General features: G+C 46.5%; 1 protein-coding gene across 1 annotated transcript in view; it reads right to left on the bottom strand.

The window, feature by feature from the left end:
* Nucleotides 1-21,045: 21,045 nt before the first annotated feature.
* Nucleotides 21,046-24,124, bottom strand: part of LOC142295558 (claudin-15-like) — a 74,384-nt gene continuing 71,305 nt past the window's right edge. Inside the window, exon 5 of the mRNA XM_075338661.1 lies at nt 21,046-21,395. Coding sequence (XP_075194776.1) covers nt 21,302-21,395 — 94 coding nt within the window. The 3' untranslated portion in view covers nt 21,046-21,301. The remainder of the gene's footprint in view (nt 21,396-24,124) is intronic.

Here is a 24,124-nt window from a genome sequence, read left to right as displayed (position 1 = left end):
CTGGCCGCTCCCAGGTCCCGGGCCTCGGATGAGGTCCTGCGGGGTTGCCGCTACCAAGCAGCAGAGCCGGCCACGACACAGCGGGGTTCCCCAAGGAGGGTGTCGGTAGTTGCCGGCACGGGGGAGCTCCGTCTGGGCCCAACCCCCGCACAGAGAGACCCGGAGCAGGTAGACACTCCGTATTGGGAGCGGCAGCAACGCCAGCTGGGCCGGGAGATAGCGGCCCGAGAAAAGCAAAAGGCCGAGGTGCTGGCCCGAACCATTCGGGAGAAAGAGAATCTCCGCAGTGCCACCTATCGGGTGCGGGGCCCAACCCATGAAGGCCAGGTCCGGCAGTTTGACCCCCGGCGTGGATGGGGGTTCATCTTTGAACCGGGCCTGGAGGCCGAAATATTTGTCTCCCGGAGTAACGTTTACCCTCACCTTCCGATGGGTCACCCGGATCATGACCTTTTTCCCGTTTTATTTTTTCAGTTACAAAAATAAACCGGTGGTGGTCGGGCAGCCCGCGGACGGTCTGCATTTAACCAAGGGGGAATGTGACTCCCTGGACTAGCCAGGTAGTCACAGACAGGTCCTTGCACAAACACCCCTCCCCCTAAAAAGGTAACAGCAGCCAACCTTAAAAACCTTGGTCACCCCTCTCAGGTCTTGACATTCACACCAGGGGGCGGAGCGAGGTGGTTCGCCACGCACACCGAGGAGTTCGGATAGCCTGAGGCGGGAAAGACAGAGCAGATTAGTTTTGGAGGTGAAAGGGAGAGGAGTAAACGTCTGACAGGGGTCTGGGTCGTAGCCTGGACACCCTTTGGCCAGTAGGCAGACGGTGGTCGCCACCTGCAGGAGCCGGGAACACAGCCTGGTGGAACCGTAAGGGACCGGGACAGGGTAGTAGCCCGCCGGTACCGAATCGGGGAACCGACTGGAACCCGGAGCACAGAGGGGATACTCAGACCCTGAAACGAGGTCCCGAATCTACCGGACTAAGTTAATTCACTGATTGAGGTGTGGACTTTAGGTCCTTCCCCAACCAAGTCCCGACTGAAGATAGCAGCCCAACGAGGGGGATAGAAAGCCACCGCTCAGGCAGAGAGATCCCACGGGCCAGCGTCTGCGGGCAAATGGGCTCTCCCGACACACACACAGCCGGGGAGCGGACTCCCGTCGCTGAAGCACAGGCAGTCCACAGCTACAAAACGAGGTGCAGGAGAAAGGCGGGGACCACCAAACCGGGTGGGGGACCAGACGCAGCCGGCTGCGGGCACTGACCACCATCTTTTTGGTTTCCCAGAGACTCCGATGTATCTGTCAGAGTGAGTACAACTGTGCCCTCGAGCCGCGCACCGCCCCGCACCACACCAATCCTTCCGCACCCTCACAACCGGGCCCCGGGACCATCATCCCCCTACCCACGGAGGAGTCAACACCTAGCTGCGCAACACTGTCCCCGGGGGCCTAGTAAACAGCAGCGGTGGTGTCTACATTCACCACAACCCGTGGGTGGCGTCACAAACTTAACCCAAACCATGGCCCAAGCCGTAAACCTACCTACCAACCCCCTACGTAGCGCCAGCTTCCTTTCAGAGCGACGTGACCCCGGGTCCGGAGGCGCTCGAGCCACCCACCGACGAGCCCGGATCCGAGCAGCTTGGCTGCGACCGAGCGCGGGGCGGTACATAATTTGGAGACAAAGCCAAGATGATAAGTAAGAAAGAAGAAGCAGGGTCTGGAAACAGCAAGCAGAGGACAAGGCAATACTGGAATTGGTAAGGTGGTCACTTATCTGCCGATCAGGCGAGATCTGCACAGATGTTTCTAAAGCCACTCCGGTGCACAAGAGCAGTAGAATATAGCCATCATGAAGCTGAAGTATGATTTAAGATATTTATGAACATGAACATGAACATTTTTTCGTTCTATTTATTCAACACACTACAACTGCACACAGACAGCACATGGACGACACTGCAGCAGCGCAAACACCATAGCAGCAATTCGGAATTGGCCATGTAAAAAGGAAGTGTGGGGACTATACTTTGAGTTGGCACCGTGGCAGTATGCATTGTGTACAGACTGTCCTGCTGTCTATATTTATCATTAAGTAAGTAACTCCTTCTCCATAGCTGAGATCACTTGTCAGAAGTCAGGATCTTAAAATATCCCCAGTATACTCAGACAGGAGATAGCCGGAGTCAGTGGTGCATTGACAGGACCAGGAAGAATTTGTAGTTTTCACGACTCCGGTATCATGATCTTTACATGAAAATTCTTTTGACGTATTCCACATAAGCCTTCAGAGATGTCAGAACTTTTTAAAGTGACAGATTCCTTAATGATCAGCAATGCTAGAGCGGCCTGCAAAAAGGATCTTCTCATTTCAGAAGGGGTGACTTGCTGCATCAACATTTCCAGGAGACAGCCGTTCCCAGACTGTGATGTCCACTCCTTGCGTATCCCTGTGTTTGATCATCCACTGCAGAACCTCTCTGATTATTTTGATCAATGTGTGGAGCTGATAGACACTACTATAAAAAGTGGTGGGAAGTGCCTGGTCTACTGCAAACATGGGCGAAGTCGTTCTGCCACAATCTGTATTGCCTACCTGATAAAATGCAGGAATATGTCACTTAAGGACGCCTTGCAGGTATAGCAATCTCATGATTAACTGTGAAAGATGAAAGTCCAACATTTTATTGTTATTACATTTTTGTAATTATTTTATTATATCTTTTCATGGGACAACACTGAAGATATGACCCTGTGATACAATGTAAAGTACTCAGTGTACAGCTTATATAACAATGTAAATTTGGTGACCTCTAAATAATTCAACACACAGCCATTAATGTCTAAACCACTGGCAACAAAATTGATAAAACCCCTAAGTGAAAATGGACAAATTGTGGCCAAAGTGGCAATATTTTGTGTGGCCGCCATTATTTTCAAGCAATGCCTTAACTCTCTTGGCAATGGTATTTACTAGAGCTTCACAGGAGCCTCTGGAATCTTCTTCCACTCCTCCAAGAAGACATCACGGAGCTGGTGGATGTTAGAGACCTTACGCTCCTCCACTTTTCATTTGATGAGGCTCCACAGATGCTCAATAGGGTTTAGGCCTGGAGACATGCTTGGCCAGTTCATCATCTTTACCCTCAGTTTCTTTACCAAGGCGGTGGTCGTCTTGGATGTGTGTTTAGGGTCATTATCATGTTGGAAAATTGTCCTGTGGTCCAGTCTCCAAAACAAGGGGATCATGCTCTGCTTCAATATGTCACAGTATATATTAACATTCATGGTTCCCTCAATGAACTCTAGCCCCCACTGCCGGTAGCACTTATGCAGCCTCAAACCATGACATTCCCACCACCATGATTGACAATAGGTAAGACACACTTCTCTTTGTACTCACCTGGTTGCAGCCACATACGCTTGACACCATATAAACCAAATAAGTTTAGCTTTGTCTCATCAGACCACAGGACATGGTTCCAGTAATCCATGTCCTTAGGCTATGTGCCCACGTTGCGTTTTTACATGCTTTTCCGCAGCGTTTTCAACTGCAGCGTTTTAATGCCAAAATGCATGCGTTTTGATTTCCAAGCAGTCTATGAGAAATAGGGATTTCTTGTGCACACCATGCTGTTCAAAACGCTGCTTTTAATTTGCATATTTTTGGGCAAAAACTCAGCGTTTAAAGAAGCAGCATGTCAATTGTTTTTGCCATTTGAGCTGCGTTTTGATAACATTAGAGTCAATGAGAAGATGCAAAACGCATTCTACATCAAAATCCTAGCGTTTTACATGCTTTTTGGATGCAGAAAACAAGTGTTTTTGACAATTTAATTGCCTGCGTTTTAGACATTATATTAAAGGCATATGTCCCTTTACACACACACATAGTCCGACAATTAAAATTAAGAAAAACATTAATTTAACATTATTTTATACATAAATATTAACAAACATTTATCATTTTATTAAAATCAGCTATTTTGTTTATGATTATAATCTTGATATTTGTTATCATTTTTTTTCCATTATAGTGTTTGAATGTTAAAACTTTATTTAGTAGTGTATTTGTCATCAAAACGCATCTGACTTTAAGCAATGAAAAAGTATGTAAATCGCGGTAAAAACGCGGTAAAAATGCAAGCATATTTATAGCGTTTTTGTGGTCAAAACCAACTTTGGCAAATACCATTTCTGCCAAAGGATGCGTTTAGAACTGCAACTGCCTCGACGCAACGTGGGCACATAGCCTTAGCCTGCTTGTCTTCAGCAAACTGTTAGTAGGCTTTCCATGCATCATCATAAGAAGAGCTTTCCTTCTGAGACAACATCTATGCAAACTAATTTGATGCAGTGTGTAGTGTATGGTCTGAGCACTGACAGGTGGACCCCCCATCTTTTTAACCTCTGCATCAATGCTGGCAGTACTTGTAATGCCCCTGGACTATCAGGTCGTCACAGGGTATTGCACAATCTACCCTCTCGTGCAGTATCCACCTCCCTCTTGGTTATGGGTCCCTAACCAAATTGGTGCTGCCTACAACAGCAAATCAAATCATAGATACACCCTGCACAACACCCACCAGACACACCAGTGGACGGCTTGAGTGGAATAGAGTCACCCACCTGGGGGTCAGGGAGGGGAGGTGAGGAGTGTAGTCAGTGAGTAGTAGTCTGAAGTAGAGTGAAGTAGTGAGTGGTGGTGAGAGAGTAGCCCTCGAGCTGTGAGGAGCTCTGAGGAAGTCGGAAGCGGTGACTCCCATAAGGAAACTGTCTAGGTTGCAGACGGTGGTCTGGGCCTAGAGGAGTCGGACCCCCGGTCGCAGGGGATCGTGGCAAGGGGCTCGGATCTGTCGAGCAGGACAGCCGGCGGCCTTGCACCATCATCGGTCCGGGACCAAGGCACGACGGGGTACGTGGACCCTAGGTCGGGGAGTAGCTGCATGCAACTCGATAATTTACCCGTGGAGAACGGAGCATTCAAGATTCGTTCCCAGCCGCTCCAAAATCGGGGCACTAGCATACCGAGGGGGATAGGACTTTCCATCCAAAATGGTCCAGAAAATCCCAAGCGTGAGCCCTGAGATCAAGCTCCCACACTTAGCCACAGTGGGGAGCGGGACCCGGCAAGTTTCACACTACCGGGACCACCAGAGAAGTAAATTTAGTGCCAGGAGGCAGGTCACGGATCACCAGGCAGCACCACAGCACCATTGGGGACGGGACCCGAACTAGCTCCCATCAGTGGCAGCGGTGTCCAGAGATTTGGTTTACCTGGTTGTCGGTGTCTGCTTAATGGACTGAGTGAGTACTAGAGTGATCCCTGTTTCCCACGGCCTTATCCACACACCGAGTCCTGGGGCATTCCCCCTACCCATGGAGGGTCACAACACTTCTCTGCCCCCCGTCATCACCCCGGGAAGTCCCCAACGGCAGCGGCGGTATTCACCCCAGTTATCGCGCACCACTGGGGGCGTCACAAACTCTATAATCCCTTGTAAATACCCCCTTCATTTGAGTGGCCGCACGACCCCCAGGTCCGGAGACCCTCGAGCCACTAAGAACCCGGATCTGAGCAGCTCGGCTGCTTCCACGGGGGTGGCACATACTCATTCATCTATATTGAAAATAGAACCTCTGGATATGATGCTGAGCAAGTGCAATCAACTTCTTTGGTCGATCATGGCGAGGTCTGTTCTCAGTGGACACTTTATGGTCTTGGCCACTGTGTTGCAGCTCATTTTCAGGGTATTGGAAATGTTCTTATAGCCTCGGCCATCTTTATGTAGAGCAGCAATTCTTGTTTTCAAAACCTCAGAGAATTCTTTGCTATGAGGAGCCATGTTGAACTTTCAGCGACCAGTATGAGAGGGTCTGTGAGTGATAACACCAAATGTAACCCACCTGCTCCCCATTCACACCTGAGACACTATAATACTAATGAGTCACATGACACCAGGGAGAGAAATTGGCTAATTAGGCATTAGGCACAATTTGGCCATTTTCACTTAGGGGTGTAATCACTTTTGTTGCCAGTGGTTTTGACATTAATGCGTGTTGAGTTATTTAGAGGGCACCAAATGTACACTGTTATACAAGCTGTACACTGACTACTGTACATTGTATCAAAGTGTTATATTTTCAGTGCTGTCCCATGATAGTTATTAACTATTTACAAAAATGTGAGGGGTGAAGGGTGTTCTCACTTTTGTGATTTGTTTTATATATATATATATATATATATATATATATATATATATATATATATACTATACTGTATATACAGTATATACTATGCTATATAATATATATAGAGGCAGAAAAGTACAAAATGTCAGCTCACTCATCCACCATGGAACCGTGCAACAGAAGGCAGCTGTGTCTGCTGGAGGTAAATAGGAAGAGGAAGGATCCGGCACTAGTTTCCATAAAATCCATATTTATTGAAAAGTATATAAAAAGAGGGCTTTCATTCCATAAAACCAGGAAACTCAATAATAAGAGGACAATCCTTTAGCAACAAGCAAACACGTTTTGGATCTTCAAATCCTTATTCATTGTATAAATCAAGCATGCGTCCTCGGCGTTTTACATCATATCCTGTCAATCACATGTGTTTCAAACACCAATCACCAAAAACCCTCAAACCACAGGTCCTGGAACATTCACTTGTATAAAGTTAAATTCAAATGCATAAATAGTAATACAGATTTATATTTAAATGCATTCATAAGAATATTAAAAATGATTATTCTAATCATAATGTAATATAATATCATGCCTTTTATTCAGTCCCTGCGGTGTTCTACTTTGTAAGCAGTAAATCCTCCAGGACTCCCGATTAAGCAAAATTCTACCAAGATCACCTCCCCGTACGGGTAATTTAACTTTCTCAATTCCTTGAATTTTGCACATACTAGTATCTCCCCATGTACAGTCGAAAAATGTCTGGTTATAGCGGAACATTTGACTGTACGTTTCTTTACTGCATAGGACAAATGCCTGCGGATACTGACTTTCAATGGCCCTGACATGCAGCCCACGTATTGTAGACACTTTCATTCCTAACGTCGCAAAGTTTCCAAGAGGATAATATTAATGCTGCTGGAGATCATGCCTCCAACCCAGGAGGAGTGGATTGTCATACCAGGAGGTTGAAAGCAGCGCAGATATTTTGTAAAAGTAAATCCCTTGAAAGTCAATCAGCCTCAGAATTAGACAAAGATATGAGAGCTTTGGAAAATCTATTGATTAAGGAATGTAAAAGGTGGTGGGATTATACGACTATTTGTTCCTATTTGGAGAATATAATGATCCCACGTGGACTTCGTGTTAAAAAAAATGGCCACTTCAGTTTATTCAGCTGAATATTAACAAAAATGGATGGATGTTTTAAATGATTGTTCCTTTTGGCTGATATCATTGATAGTGGAGCAGGAAAAGATTGTCCTGGAGAACCTTAAAAAAGAGATTTTGGACATTGAAACCGCGGTCTCCAAATTTTCTAATTCTAAAGAGTATAAGGAGTGGGATGAGATTATTAAGGACAAAATTGATAGATTGGAAGATCATACTACAACCTTAAAAAAACGGAATTTGAAAGAGATCAGGCAGATTACGAGATGTGTCGAGCTAAATTATCTCTGAATCTCAATTACAATTGCTCTCTAAGGGGTTATAATTCTGAAATAGAAAAACTGGAAAACAAAAAGGTTCAATGGCATCTTAACTTTCAACAAAACCAGAGTAGACATAAGCTAAGCACGCTCACCTGTTAAGGTTGTGAGAAAGTCACAATGCCCAAATCAAACTCAATGAACCAGGCTGCAGCAGTCCTCTGAGATATCAAATGTAGACTGGAAAAGCAGAGTTACAGGAAAAATACAAAATTTTGGTTTTATTTCTACGCGTTTCAGGAATCTGGGCCCCCTTCTTCAGGAAAGGAATCACTCTGATGAGTGATTCTTTTCCTAAAGAAGGGGGCTCAAATTCCTGAAACATGTAGAAATAAAATCGCTCCTTTTATTATACAAAATTTTTGTATTTTTCCTGTAAAGGGCAGCACAGTGATACCCTCTCTCTGCTCCTCCACTTTACATTTGATTCTCTAAGGGGTTATCATTTGCTCCTACAAATGAATTTGATATATACAGGACAATATTGGATGTCAATAATTTGCAAGATCTTTGATATTGCACTGTCATTATATGAATGCAGATCCGGTGGAAAGTCAACTAGAACTTTGTCCAAACACGGAGAACTCTAATTGGTGACTTTTAATATTCTGATGAATGCATTTAAATATAAATCTGTATTGCTATTTATGCATTTGAATTTAACTTTATACAAGTGCAGTCTGAGGCTTTTCGGTGACTGGTGGTTGATAAACGTGACAGACAGGATATGATGTAAAACGCCGAGGACACATGCCTTGATTTATACAATGAATAAGGATTTGAAGATCCGAAACGCGTTTGTTTGTTGCTAAAGGATTTTCCTCTTGTTATTGCGTTTTCCTGGTTCTATTGAATGAAAGCCCTCTTTTTATATATTTCTCAATGAATATGGATTTTATGGAAACTAGTGCCGGATCCTTCCTCTCCCTATATAATATACTATATATATATATATATATATATATATACTAAAAACAGTACATGGGTTGGATAAGTTATACCAGGTCATCCCCTCTATGTGGCTGCAGACTTCTGAATCCTGACAACATGCGATGTACACAATGACATCATTCACCATTATTGTTAGCGAGAACGGGTAGTCACATGAATGCAAATACATGATTTGCATACATGCCCTCACGTGCTGATTATATACGCTCAGCTTCTCTCAATTCACTTGTTTTGAGAGAAGCCAGTCACATCTAGTCAGAATATAGCTGGAAATATGCAAAATGCATATTTGCGGTCACTAGCTCACCTACTCTAACCAACAATGCTGGTGAATGTGACAGCATGCACACTCTCACTGTCAAGATTCAGAAGTCTGCAGCCAAGTAGAGTCATTTTTGCGAAGACTGGACAACCACTTAAGATTTTCATGTACATATACAATTTTTTTTTCTTCTCTTTTAGGCGGTTAAAGCAGTACGGCCATCCATAGAACCAAATGAAGGGTTCTGGTGCCAGTTGGAATCATATGAAAAATCTTTACAACAAAGCTGTTGAGTCCATAATTGTTTTATAGTATAACCAACATAAGAGGACTTGAACAACCAGAAACACCATTGGAAGAAGAGGTCTAGCTGGAGAAAGACTACCATCAATCTTTTACCAGATATGAGTGGTGTCCTTTATTGAGTTTTTAAATGGATCACAATCATTTCTGTAAAATATCAGTACTGTAAATGGTATATGCTGGTCGGGGGGGTCCTTGTTTTTTTATTGGCTTTCAGATGCTTCAATTTATGCCTCTCCACATGTGCGTAGCGCTAACAAGCTTGTCATCATAATTAGTCCTGGATTATTCTAATAATGTGAAAATAAAATCAAATACAATCCCTCAGTATTTAATTGTATTGTGTTTAATATTTTGGACTAAAGGGTGCTTTACACGTTGCGACATCGCTAGCGATCTCGTTAGCGATATAACACGCCAGATCGCACATACGATTTGCCAAGATCGCACATGTGACCGGTGCTACAAAATGACCTATGTGCGATCTCGGCAGATCTTATCTGCGATCTGGTGTGTCACATCGCTAATGAGATCGCTATCGATTTTGCAGCATGTAAAGCACCCTTAAGGTCGTTGTACAAAGGCTGTGTTTTTATAAATGGGGGGGAATAATATACTAGGCTTCTTCTGTATTCTAGAATGGATGGATTTCATATTTACCATTTGAACTTGTTTTATAATTTTGATCTTTACTCTTTTAGGTGTGGGGGAGAATATTTTAGTTAACTGGTTATATTATAAAGCTGTTAAAGGATTAAAAAGGGGTTTGTATCATGGAGCTGTAGAGACTCTGCTTATCAATATAAGGGTGTATGAACCAGGGGTGTAACTGGGAAGGAGATCAGGCGGAGCATTTGGCCAGGGCGCAACCAGATTGTGGAGTATTGAGTAGCCTTATTAAGGAGTTCGAGGTGTCTAGCAGGCAGTGGCATTTTGCTGCCCTCAAGCATGGGATTTGGTCATTCGGTGAACCGTTTGTCAAACTTACAGCCAACTCAGAGAACCTGTAAAATATTGACTCCCAGATATGAGTACAAGCTCAGACCACTAGCAATGAGGTTTACAAGTGTAATCATGTCAACTTATCACACTGTTAATGCTACTCATGCACAGCATAGTAGTTGGAAGGTGGTAAGGTAAGCACTCCAATAGAGCCAAAAAAAAATAGGAGTGTTATTGGTGGAACGTAAGGGGACAGTATGGGGGAATGTGAGGGTACAGAATATGGGAGGGGATGCATGAGGGGACAGTATGTGGGGGAAGTGTGAGGGGAGAGTATGGGGGTAGTGTGTGGGGAGAGTATGGAGAGTAATTGTGAGGGTGCAGCTGTTGGGGGAGACCTCTAAGGGGTCTCTCAGGGTCTCGGAGGAGGATTCCAGATTAGAACTGTGCAGATGTATATGAATCAGAAAAAAAATGACCACACAGAGACGTATCTCTATCCAGGAGAAGCTCAATGCTCTTCTAACCCGTATATTGTAAAACAATCACAGTTATACAATTCATTCAGTACATTTGTATTGCTGTTGACCAATTATCTAACTTGATTTCACTTAAGGTACCATCACACATAACGAGATCGCTAGCGAGATCGCAGCTGAGTCATGGTTTCTGTGACGCAATAGCGATCCCGTTAGCGATCTCGTTATGTGTGACACCTACCAGCGATCAGGCCGCTGTTGTGAGATCGCTAGTCGTTGCAGAATGATCCAGGCCATTTTCTTCAAAGGCGATGTCCTGCTGGGCAGGACACATCGCTGTGTTTGACACTGTGTGACAGGGTCACAGTGACTGCTGAGATCGTTATACAGGTCGCTACTGCGACCTGTATAGTTCCTGCATCGCTGGTAAGATCTGACTGTGTGACATCTCACCAGTGATCTCCCAGCGACTTACCTGCGATCCCTATTAGGTAGCATCGTTTTTGGGATCGCTGGTAAGTCGTTGTGTGTGACTGGGCCTTTACTCTCTTATTTGGCTAGAATTTCCTACAAGACTATACTGTCCTTGATAAGGCACCTGGAGATAAGCAAAAGTCTATGTGCATATGTCAGCAGCTTGTTACTGACATTCAAGAGACCAGTCAAAGCTAGCCCCCTGAATGCCTGTGTTATGATTCAGGGACCGAGGAGGATCAAAAAATGCAGAAACCCACAAAGTAACCAGAGTGGCTGGAACCTTAACGGACTGAAGACCTAATCCTAACACACAACTAGAAGTAGCCGTGGGACGAGCCTACGATGACCTAGTCATCTCGACACACCCGGAGAACTAAATATTCTTGCAGATAGAAATATAAGAAAAGCTAATCTGCCTCGGAGCAATCCACAAAGATATAGATAGCCCCCCATATGTAAAGACTACGGTGATATAGGTAAACACAATGCAAAGCTAGAAAAACAGGTCCAGCAAAAGTGAGGCCCAAACTATCTTTATAGGAAAGGATAGAAAGAAGTACTGTCTACAGCCGTAAAACCCCTAAAAAATACCAGCACGTCTGATATGGCAAAACCCTGAGAACAAATGGCCACTCCCCCACTATATCAGCACTCTGATGTTACTGGGATCCAAAAACACTAATATAGATGAGGGACTGAATTAATACCAAGCATGACAAAACACAATACATTGCAGAATCATGGAGCTGGGTATACAGACACTCACAGCAGGGAATGATCCAATTCCACCAGGAACTCCACACAGGCAAAATAGGAATCAAGCATTTGAATCAAAGCAGAAAAAAAAACAACAAGAAAGTGAAAACAATAAGCAGAGGTACAAGACTAACTTATCTGAGAGGAGTTCTGGTAGAGAGCAGGGCTGGTTTCTGAATGTCCTTAACACACAGGATACCCATTAAGCACCGGCAAGTAATAGGAGAAAACTACTCAGCTATATAGCCCAATCTGAGAGACCTGATTGCCAGTCCTCCACAGGTGTATGGCTTTCATTCAACAAATCAACTGCACTGCCAGCACTGACCACAAGAGGGAACCCCAAACTGAAAAATGTATTCACAACAGCCTGCTTTGTTCAATTTAACATGATTAGTTTCAATATTACAATCCAGGATGTGCACCCTTGTATACATGATAGCAATTAAGCAATGGTTATACAAAGACATATTATCTTATTATTTTGGTCAATTGATTCATAGCCTAGGCCCTCACAGTCCCCCCTTAATAAGATTATCTATCTACCTTTATCTTAAATCGAGGGATCTCCCAGGGAAACTTTACGTTCCACGCTACAATATATCGATACGTGCTAGTCACGTTCTTGGACCTTATACTCGTCTGGGACCCACCTTGGGACTCCAATTACATCTATATGTAGATGGGGTCTTCCAATAGGTCATTGTTTGACACAGCTCTACGGGTTCTGGCTCCAGCCTTGGATACCTGTTTTATCTGTTCGAGGGTAACCCCATGATTTATAGGGGCTATTAGGATTGGCATAATTACTTTCATTAAGGAACATTGTCCTGACCAAGGAAGTTTGAGTCTAGATCTTATCTTGAGGTCAGCACATAACCAAAAAACATCTGCTACAGATTGTCTGTGGTTCTTTTTCAGATGTTAAATGAGAAGGAAGATACTTGGTCGGTGCTTGTCCATCCAGGGCCGACTTGTGAATCTTAGTGATTTGCTCTTGATAAAGAGCCAAAGCGTGATGAGGCTTCATGTGAACAGTTTGAAGCGCTGACTCAGAGAAGCCTTCTGAGATAATGGGTAGAATGGCAGCCGCTCCCTGCTTCAGTTGTTTCAGGTCCATTGGTTTCTAAGGCGAGACATTAAAGGCCGCTTTACACGCTGCGATATCGGTACCGATATCGCTAGCGTGGGTACCTGCCCCCATCTGTTGTGCGACACAGACAAATCGCTGCCCGTGCCGCACAACATCGCCCAAACATGTCACACATACTTACCTGCCCGGCGACGTCGCTGTGACCGGCGAACCGCCTCCTTTCTAAGGGGGCGGTTCGTTTAGCGTCACAGCGACGTCACAGCTGCGTCACTGAACCACCACCCAATAGAAGCGGAGGGGCGGAGATGAGCGGGACGAACATCCCGCCCACCTCCTTCCTTCCGCATAGCGGCCGGGAGGCAGGTAAGGAGAGGTTCCTCGTTCCTGCGGTGTCACACGGAGCGATGTGTGCTGCCGCAGGAACGAGGAACAACATCGTTACTGCTGCAGTAACGATTTTTGAGAATGGACCCCCATGTCACCAATGAGAGATTTTGCACGTTTTTGCAACGATGCAAAATCACTCATAGGTGTCACACACAACGGCATCGCTAATGCGGCCGGATGTGCGTCACCAATTCCGTGACCCCAACGAGTTCGCATTAGCGATGTCGTAGCGTATAAAGCCCCCTTTACTTGCGTGTCACTGCCAGTGCTCAGCAGACTAGGCCAGGGAGACATCAGCCTGGTGGGATGGGCTCTCCCAAAACCTTTCCCGGGATAAGAGGGTTTACAGCTGGCATTTTGTATTAAGGAAAATCACTGAATATATTTATATACTGTATATGTTAGTAGAAAACAAAAGCATTCATAAAAATGTATGTTAGGCTACATCAACTAAAATACATATTCGGGTCTGTGAAATGGCTGAACTAGGTATTTCAGGTTACCCAATTCGTACCCTCAACACAATATGGGGAAAAGTGTCAGGGGCCATTTCAGAAGCGTCTTTACACCAAGGTTGGAGTTCTCATGAAATCACATCCACTTTGAATGGTCATTTTGGCTGTGTTCACTTGTAGGGTAAATGCTGCATTTTTTCTGCTGTTTTTTTTTTCTTGCACTGAAATTCTGCTGCATTTAACAGTCCAAGTAAAATGAATGTGGTTTCACGAAAACAATTACCACTGTGCATCTAAAGACGCCACTGAACTGTGCGATTTTGGTCCTTTTTTGTTCACTAGAGACATCTATGTGGAGCCTAAAAAAAATGCAAAACACAGGTAAAACACTGCAGTTACTTTTTTAGGTGCAGAATCAAAGTTTTTCTATACCATGAAAACACTTCAAAATTTAATTCTGCACCAAAAATGGGACGCCCCTGGACTATCAGGTCGTCACAGGCTACTGCACAAGCTGCCCTTCCGTGCAGTATTCCAAATCCCTCTTGGTTCTGAGTCCCTATCTAATAGTGTTGCCTCCAACAGCAAATCAAATCCTAGATATACCCTGCACCACACCCACCAGGCACACAGTCTGGCACTGTCACCGGTCCGGGACCGAAGGCACAGCGGGGTACACGGACCCTAGGTCGGGGAGAAGCTTCAGGCAACCAGATAATTTACCTGAGGAGAACGGAGCCTTTATGATCTGTTTCCACCCGCTCCAGAAATAAACGGCCCAGAAAATCCCAAGCGTGAGTCCTGAGAACAGGCTCCCGCACTTAGCCACAGTGGGGAGCGGGGCCCGGCAAGTTTCAGACCATCAACATGGCCACCACGTTGAAGTTAAACTTAGTGCCAGGAGGCAGGTCATGGATCATCAGGCAACACTATAGGGGACGGGACCCGGATGAACTCCCCTCAAGCGGCAGCGATACCCCGAGATTTGATTTACCCGGTTGTCAGCGTCTGATATTGACTGAGTGAGTACCTGAGTAACCCTGCATCCCACTATCCCGAGTCCCGGGGCCTTCCCCTACCCTTGGAGGGTGACGACATCTATCTGCCCCACTCCATCACCCCGGGTGCTCCCAACGGCAGCGGCAGTACTTCCAATTACCGTACACCACGGGTGGCATCACGAACAATATCTCCCCTGTAAATAGCCCCCCCCTTTCTTCATTCGAATGTGGCCCCTAGCCCCCGGGTCCGGAGACCCTCGAGCCACGAATAATCACCCCCGGATCCGAGCGGTTCGATCTGCTGCAGGTGCGGCACAAAAACATCAAATGAGAGCGAAAAGGCATAAGAAAAGCAGCCAAATTACAATAACCAGAGAAGATTGTCAGTGTAGTGTCATGTAGAATCCTGCAGAAAACCCAAAAATAAACACAGTATGTATCTAATGTGTGAACACAGCCTTACAGAAGCTAAAAACCAAATGTCATATAGTGAAGCTTACGTAAAAATGAGAACGTTTTGGCTGTTCATTGTTAACGAATGAACAAAAAGTTAATCCATAAGTCATAACTAGAGATGAGCAAGATGCACAGATGACGTTGTGGTAGGGATTCAGGAAGGTAAGAGATTTGTGAGTGTGCCGCCCCCGTGCCAGCAGCTGAGTTGCTCGGATCCAGATCTGTGGTGGCTCGAGTGGTCTCCGGACCCGGGAGTAGTGCGGCTACTCAAATGAAGGGGGTATTTACAGTGGATTGTGATAGAGTTCATGACGAAATCCGTGGTATGTGGTAATTGGAGTACCACAGCTGCAGTGGGGAGTACTCGGGGATGATGGAGCGGGGCAGCAAGGTGTTATGACCCTCCACGGGTAGGGGGAATACCCCAGGACTCGCTGATGTTGAGGGGGAGTGCTGTTGGGTGCAGAGGGGTCACTTGCATACTCACTCAGTCCATTAAGCTGACACCGACAACTGGATAAACCAAAGTTCTGGATACCGCTGCCGCTGTGGGGAGCTAGTTCGGGTTCCGTCCCCAATGGTTCTGCCTGGTGATCCGTGACCTGCCTCCTGGCACTAAGATTACTTCTCTCTTGGTTCCGGTAGTATGGAACTTCCTGGATCCCGCTCCCCACTATGGCTAAGTGTGGGAGCTTGCTCTCAGGATTCACGCTTGGGATTTTCTGGATCGTTTTAGTGGAAAGTCCTATCCCTCTTGTTGCGCTAGTACCCTGATTTTGGAGAGGGTGGAGAGTAGATCTTGAAGGCTCCGTTCTCGTCGGGTAAATTGTCAAGTTGCCTGAAGCTACTCCCTGACCTAGGGGCCACATACCCCGTTTTGCCCTGGTCCCAGCCCGTTGATGGTGCAAGGCCACCGGCTGTCCTCCTTGACAGTTCCGTGCCCCTTGCCACGATTCCCTGCGACCAGGGGTCCACCTCCTCTAGGCCCAGACCACCATCTGCCACCTAGATAACTTCCTAGGAGCCCGGCTCCTGACCGCCTCTCTCCTTCACTTCCAACACTCAACTCCCTACTCCTGACACTCCTGACCTCCCCTAACCAACCCCCCAAGTGGGCGACCCTATTCCACTCAGGCCGTTCACTGGTGTGTCTGGTGGGTGTGGTGCAGAGTGTGCCTAGGATTTTGATTAGCTGATGAAGGCAACACCATGTAGTTGGGGACCCATAATCAAGAAGGAGGTGGATGTTGCACTGGAGGGCAGATTGTACAATACCCTGTGACGACCTGATAGTCCAGGGGCGTCACATGAGACTTCTGAACACTGCACTGTAATTCGATCCACTCATCTTTAGTCCTAGCCATCCCAGATACAGCAGACAGCCCCAGAGTTGGGTCTATGCCCTGCAGTCTCTGGTGTTTTCTGAATGTCCCTTATTGCCAGGGTAGAAAGAAATGTAAATGGGTGTGGTTTGGGATGTGGCTAGGGGCATGGTCAAAATTTACTTAATTTGTTGCTGTTTCTATTCTTCAAAAGTTGGGAGGTATGGCATGGGAGAAAAAAGTGTGAGGGAACAATATGAAGGAATAGTGTGAGGGTACAGTATAAGGGGATAATAGTATGAGGGGTCAATAGTGTGAAGGGCAGTATAATGTAAGAATAAAGTGAGGGGTGAGTATGGGGGATAGTGTGAGGTGGCAATATGAAGGGGTAGTGTGAGAGGACAATATATGGGGAAAAATTTGTGAAGAGACAGTATGGGGAAGAAAAATGTAAGGGGACAGTATTGGGTAATGCTGTGAGAGGACAGTATGTGGACGAATAGTGTGAGTAAACAATATGGGGCAATAGTGGGAGGAGACAATATGAGGGGGCAACAGTGTGAGGTGACATATGGTGAGAATAGTGTGAGGAGGCAGTATAGGGAAAATACTGAGACAATATGGGGGGGGATGTGAGGGGCAGTATGGGAAAAGAAAAATGTGAAGGGGCAGTATGGTGGGGGGGATAGTGTGAGGGGACAGTATAAGAAGGCAAAAGTGTCAATGGACAGAATGCTGGAGAATAATGTGAAAGGGCAGTATGGTTGAGAAATCTGTAAGGTAGCTGGATGTTATTGCCTACTTGTGACCCTGATTACGTGTCATCAGTCTGTGGTTAATGCATGGTCTGTAGTCTAATATTGGCTGTTAACAACTCATAATATCTCCTTTCCCTTGTTACGAACATACTGCTAGTTGTAGGTTTATGTGATATGGGGCTGTCCTGACATTACTGATCGCTGTACTATGTTCAGTGATATATTGATGTACTGATGGTGGTTGTAGTGATTTCTTCCTGTATTGATGGTGTTTCTGTTCTGGTGTTGTTAAGAAGAGTGAGTTTATCACATTTATATAAAATAATAAAATGAAAAATCCCTGGAACCATATTGTGGTGGGTCTTTCAGATCCTGATGATGATAAATACCAATATATAGATAGTTCTAGATCTAAGGGCATGTTGTGTACCAGAAACGTGTCAGATTTTCTGCTCACCTGGTTTTTAATGAAATACAAATAAAGAACTTTTAATGGTTTTATCTGTGCGGTTACATGATGACTACTCAAACCGCTTGAACTCTGTATAGGAGGAAGAACCAAACTGAATTTTTGTCCTGGGTGCAGGAAAACCTAGATTCACCTCTGCCATGAACACAGATTTGCAATAAATAGTGCCATATTTTGAAGACAATGGGGCCCCTAGGAAAAATCAAAATGACCCTCCCCAACGTGGAAACCAACAGCTGTGACCTCACTGACATCACATCTCTCACAGCTGGGCTCCGAAAGTGTGTCCCTGATGCCTGAATTCTCGGTCATGTTTTCTAATGTGACTGCACAGCATGACCTCAGGATGTAGCAGACCCAGAATCATCGTGAGACATCATGGTGTTGATTACGTCGGACATGCAGAGGTGTTTTGGGAGTTAATAAATTAAAGAGGGTGTTTAGTTTGTTCTATTTAAATATAGGATTTTTTTTACTGTTTTGTGTTTATTTCTTTTTACTTACATGATTAGTAATGGGGGGGTCTCATAGATTCCTCCCTGTTGTGAATGTCATCCGAGTGGGTGCTGGTGTGGAGCTCCCTATGGTGGCCAGGAATGGTAATGAAGCTGAGTCTGAATCTGTGACCCAGCCAGGTGTTGGAGTTAATTGGGAATCCAGGAAATCTTATTGCAAATCTGCCTAGTGTATTTAGGAGAGCATTTTCTGCATGGCGGCCGCCGGTGACAATGTTTTCGTGCCTGCTTCTGAAGAGGTCTGTGAGTTTTCCTTTCAGTATCTCCCATTTCTTCTGTGCCTGAATCTACTCCAGATAAGTTTGCTAGTTTCTTTGCTTAATTGCTGAAATTGCACTTAAGGTTGTTTCTGCTTATTCCATTTGGTTCTGTGTTTGGTTTCTTGTTTGTGAGAATCTGTCTTTCTGCTTCTGTGAGCAGGGCAGTTCCTCCAGCAAGAAAGGGAGCTTGCTCCCTGTTCATGTTTGGATTATTTGCACTTTAGAATATTATTTGCTCTGTGATTTTGTTCATTCCCACTATATCTGCAGTTCTGTTTAAAGTGTCTGGCACAGGAGTACCTGATATAGTGGGAGAGACCGTGTGGTCTTAGTATTTTTTTCCTATCAGGAGTTTGGTAGTTTTTGCAGGGTTTTTTGCTGGCCACTATCAGTTATCTGTCCTGTTCTATTGTGTCTAGTAAGTCGGGCCTCACCTTTGCTAATCTATATTTTCTATCTGTGTATTGTGATTTCTTACATCACCGTTGTTGCATGTTGGGGGCTTGCTATTTCTTTGGGGACTGGTCTGAGGCAAGTTAGGATTCCTCATTTCTATCTTTGAGGTGTAGCAAGTTTCTAAGGCAGTGACGAGGTGTCTAGGTGTGTTAGGAACATCCCACTGCTACTTCTAGTGTTGTCTATTAGATAGGGGATTGTGGTCAGCTCAGTTTCCTACTACTCTTGTGGTTTTGTTTTTTCCTGATTAATGGGATTTTTTGTGATTATCCACGGTTGCCAGATCATAACACCTCCCATTACTAACCCTCGGCTTGATGACAGTCGTAATTTCTTGACATCACAGTTTTCATTAAACCCTTATATTACCCTGATTGACACTGCACCAGAGCAATCAGGATGAGCTGGGTAAAGCACCAGGATTGGAGCCTCTAATGGATGAGCCAATTCTGGGGCAGCTGCAGGCTCCTTTTTTAGGCTGGGGTGAGGTCCTATTTATAGGCATGGACCTCCTCAGCCTGAGAATACCAGCCCCCAGCTGTTTGCTTTATCTTGGCTGGGTGTAAAAATTGGGGGTGGGGACAGAACGCCGTTTGTTAAAATTTGATTTAAATAATTTTTGTAAAAAACCCCGCTTGGGTATTTTGATACACAGCCAAAATAAAGTTGACAGATGGGGGCTGTAACCTACAGCTGTCTGCTTTATATGCACTAAATAACAAAAAATGGGGGACCCTATGCCATTTTTTCCAAGTATTTATTTTTACACTCCACTTCGGGGACCTAGACAGCTAGTGTGAGGGCACCAATCACAGACACCGGCACTCTGACAGTCTGACTGCAACCAATCACAGATGCTGTCACAGAGGATGGGTGGAGGAAGCAGTAAATATTTATGAGATGAATAAATGAATGAGCGGACCCAGAAGCAGTGTGACAGCTAAGGAGAAACTTGGTAAGTATAATTGTCCTGCTTTAATCCCCATTTTGCTTCTTTTTTCCTTTTTTTATTCGGACGGCCGAACCTGAACTGTAACTTGAACTTCCCTGAGAAGTCTGTGTTCGGGGTTCATGCACGGACACTAGGTGTCCAGTACAGACCCCGAACTTTACATTTCTGGTTCGTCCATCACTATTAGACAGGCTTTATTGGTACCCACTACATATGCCAACACATTTAGGGCGGCTTTGCACGTTGCGACATTGCACGTGCGATGTCGATGGGGTCAAATCGAAAGTGACGCACATCCGGCGTCGCAGTCGATATCGCAACGTGTAAAACCTTTTTGATACGATGAACGAGCGCAAAAGCGTCGTTATCGTATCATCGCTGCAGCCTCCGGCATTTCCATAATGCCGGTGCAGCGACAGGTGCGATGTTGTTCCTCGCTCCTGCGGCAGCACACATCGCTGTGTGTGAAGCCGCAGGAGCGAGGAACTTCACCTTACCTGCCGCCGGCTGCAATGAGAAGGACGGAGGTGGGCGGGATGTTTACATCCTGCTCATCTCCGCCCCTCCACTTCAATTGGCCGCCTGCCGTGTGACGTCGCTGTGACGCTGCACGACCCGCCCCCTTAGGAAGGAGGCGGGTCGCCGGCCAGAGGGACGTCGCACGGCAGGTATGTGCGTGTGAAACTGCCGTAGCGATAATAATCGCTACGGCAGCTTTCACTAGATATTGCACGTGCGACGGGGGCGGGACTATCGCTGCAGCATCGGTAACACATTGTTACCGATGTCGCAGCGTGCAAAGCCCGCCTTAGGATTACAGGACAGCTCCTTTTTCTCGGTGAGTCTCTAAGACCTTCTGGGACAGTTGACAAGTATGATTTTTTGAATAAGACCCACAAACATAAAGCTATTCGCCGCCACAAGTAAAAGAACAAAAAAGTAAGGAACATGTATGTGATGTTTCACTTCTTGAGGATGGTCTTCACTTTAAACTCTGCTTTTAGTCATGGAAATCGTATATAAAGTCAATGGTTGTTGATATAAATAATGAAGCTAACATCATTGATCTGCATTAAAATGTTTACTGGTCCCCAATATGCACAATGTCATACAAATACAGAAACATTCGCCAGGTATAAAACATAATGCTAAGTTTTGCTGAATTATCTCAAACATGTGGCTTTTTTCTTATCTTTCCTATGTAGTGTACCCGTAACAATGGTGAGCACTTAAAAAACAACACATAGATCCTCATATTAAAAACAAAAAGATTCAGTATAAAATGGTTAAATGCGGCTCCTGCAGCGACTACTGATCGAGGGCTAGACATAGGCTTTAGAGGTTGAAGTACTTTCTCTCATTTCTTTGAACTGCATGAACTCGTCAGGTGGCTTGTTGTAGTTGTATATTGGGCCCCTGCAAGAAAGCAAAAAAAAATGCTTTAAATACATGTGGGTGTAAATGCAGATTCTCAGTAGAGGTATACACACTGCCATATTACAGCTGTTTTGTACAAAGCTGAGGAGCCCATTCAAGTTCAATGAGCCTGTAATATTATTACCTCCAAGATTTTTCTATTCACATATAAAAAAAACATGCCATGCTCAGCCATATGTATACCATGTATGCTATACTAAATGTATATCCCTATATGCACATCTTCATATGGCACCTGATAGGGTCTCTATTGTATGACGTAGAGGCTGTATATCTGTCACGCTCCCCGGGTCCTCACCCCCGTTCCCCGGCTCACCTGCCACGCTCTCCGCTCCCCAGTCACCGGATTCCGTCCGTCCCAGGGCTCCGGGCCCCCGATCCCGGCGCCCGACAGCTTCCCTGGACCTGGCCGGCTCCCCTGCGTCCTCCTCGCAGCCTCCTTCCCTGGCTTCTGGCACCCGGGCGGCGCGCATGCGCATTAGGGCGCGCGCGCGGTCACTGACCCTTTCTTAAAGGGCCAGCGTCCATTAACAGGAAATGAGGTTGCACAGGTACAGGGTATATAGGGGGTCATTGTCCAAGGGGGCGGGGCCTGATCTTCGTGTTCCCTGAGCTAGGAGTCAGGTCTCTTGGTGTTTATGTGCCTGTACTCACCTATCTGTCTTTGTAGAGCCGTACCTGCCTCGCCATCCAGTCTGCCGTGTCCTGATCCCCGCACGCTGTCCGTCTGCCATCTGACAGTCCGTACCATCCCGGATCCCTGCGGTGACCCGTCATCTTGCTCCAGAGGTTCCGGACCCCGCCTGATATCACCTCGGCCTCCGAACCTGAGCTACGTCACCAAGACCACCTTCTGTGACTCCGTGGTCCCTGGGACTCCTCCGCTGCCTTCTCTTGCACGGACTGTTCTACTGCCCATCAGTGCTTCAGCTGCCGGACTCCCTACCACCATCTCAGAGAGTTCGGTCCAGTGGATCCACCTCCTGGGTCTGCCCGACCGCCCGGCCGTGACAGTAAGATCAGGCCATGGATCCCGCTGCAGCACTAATGGCTCTGCAAGAGGAACTCCAACGCCAGCGTGAAGTCCAGACCCGCATGCTGCAATTCATGACCTCCGTGGACACCCGCCTGTACACATTACAAGCATCAATGACGCCTGCGGCACCCAGGTCCCCCGCCAGGCAAGCCATGGCCCCCGCACCAGTGGCAACCTCGTCAGATGCTTCCCGACTCCGTTTGGCGTCACCTCCTCGTTATGCTGGAGATCCCAAGACCTGCAGGGGCTTCATAAATCAATGTTCCCTTCATTTCACGCAGCTGCCACATCTGTTCGCCTCCGACCAAGCCAAGGTCGCCTTTATAATGTCCCATCTAGAGGGCGAGGCGCTGGCGTGGATGAACCCCTTGTGGGAGAAGGAGGACCCCATGACCAAGGATCTTCAACAGTTCCTGCAGGCATTCCGCAGCACCTTTGACGAGCCGGGACGCGCTTCTGCCTCTGCTTCATCACTCCTCCGCCTACGTCAAGGAACACTGACGGTGGGCCAATACGCCATCCGTTTTCGCACTTTGGCTTCAGAACTCGGGTGGAATAATGAGGCCCTAACAGCCGCCTTCTGGGAGGGACTCTCGAGTCGCATCAAGGATGAGTTGGCGGGTCGGGACGTGCCCTCCACCCTAGATGCCCTGATTGCCCTAGCAACTCGTGTGGACATACGTTTTCAGGAGCGCTCCAAAGAGCTATCTCGTGAGAGACGCCCGTTACGGCATTCATCTCCTCCTCAGAAGCCCTCCGTACCTCAGTCATCAACAGCTGGGAGTCCCGTCCACGAGCCCATGCAGATTGACCGAGTGCGTCAGTCTGCACAACGTAGAGCAGAGCGGCTTGCCCAGGGTCTCTGCTTTTACTGCGGTGAGGGCACACACCTCCTCCGTTCCTGTCCGGAAAGGCCGGGAAACTCCAAAGCCTAGGGTTGGTAGGAGAGGCCACCCTAGGTGCTGGGACTCTCTCCGATCCGGTCACATGGACCGTGCAAGTGACAACGGGAGAGACGCGGTTCACGGCTGAGGCCTATCTTGATTCCGGGGCAGCAGGCAATTTCATCCAGCAAGCCACCGTGGACAAATACCAGGTGCCTGTTATCCCACTCAACAAGCCCCTGGTGATTGCCTCTGTGGATGGGAGACCCCTTTCTGACACCATCTCCTGGACCACCAGGCCGGTTGAACTGCGCATCGGTGCTCTTCACACCGAGAACATCGCCTTCTACGTCCTACCGCACATGTCCCATCAGATCCTGCTGGGCCTTCCATGGTTACGGACTCACGAACCATCAGTCAGCTGGGGCACTGGCGAAATCACCCGCTGGGGTGCTTCGTGTCATGAGAGATGCCTAAAATCCACACAACCCATCCGACGACCTCCGGTTCCTGAGAACCTACCGGGGCTGCCCTCGGCTTATTGGTCCTTTGCTGATGTCTTTGATAAAAAAGAATCCGAGGTACTGCCGCCACATCGCCCCTACGATTGTGCCATCGACCTGCTCCCTGGAACAACGCCACCACGAGGACGGATATATCCTTTATCTCCAGCCGAAACAAGGGCTATGTCGACTTACATCTCAGAGAGCCTGGCTAGGGGATTCATTCGGAGATCCTCCTCTCCTGCTGGAGCAGGTTTCTTCTTTGTCAAGAAAAAAGAGGGCGAT

The sequence above is a fragment of the Anomaloglossus baeobatrachus genome, chromosome 3, assembly GCF_048569485.1.
Source record: "Anomaloglossus baeobatrachus isolate aAnoBae1 chromosome 3, aAnoBae1.hap1, whole genome shotgun sequence".
NCBI lineage: Eukaryota > Metazoa > Chordata > Amphibia > Anura > Aromobatidae > Anomaloglossus > Anomaloglossus baeobatrachus.
Note: the sequence above shows the minus strand (reverse complement) of the source record. Positions and strands in the feature narration are given on the sequence as shown.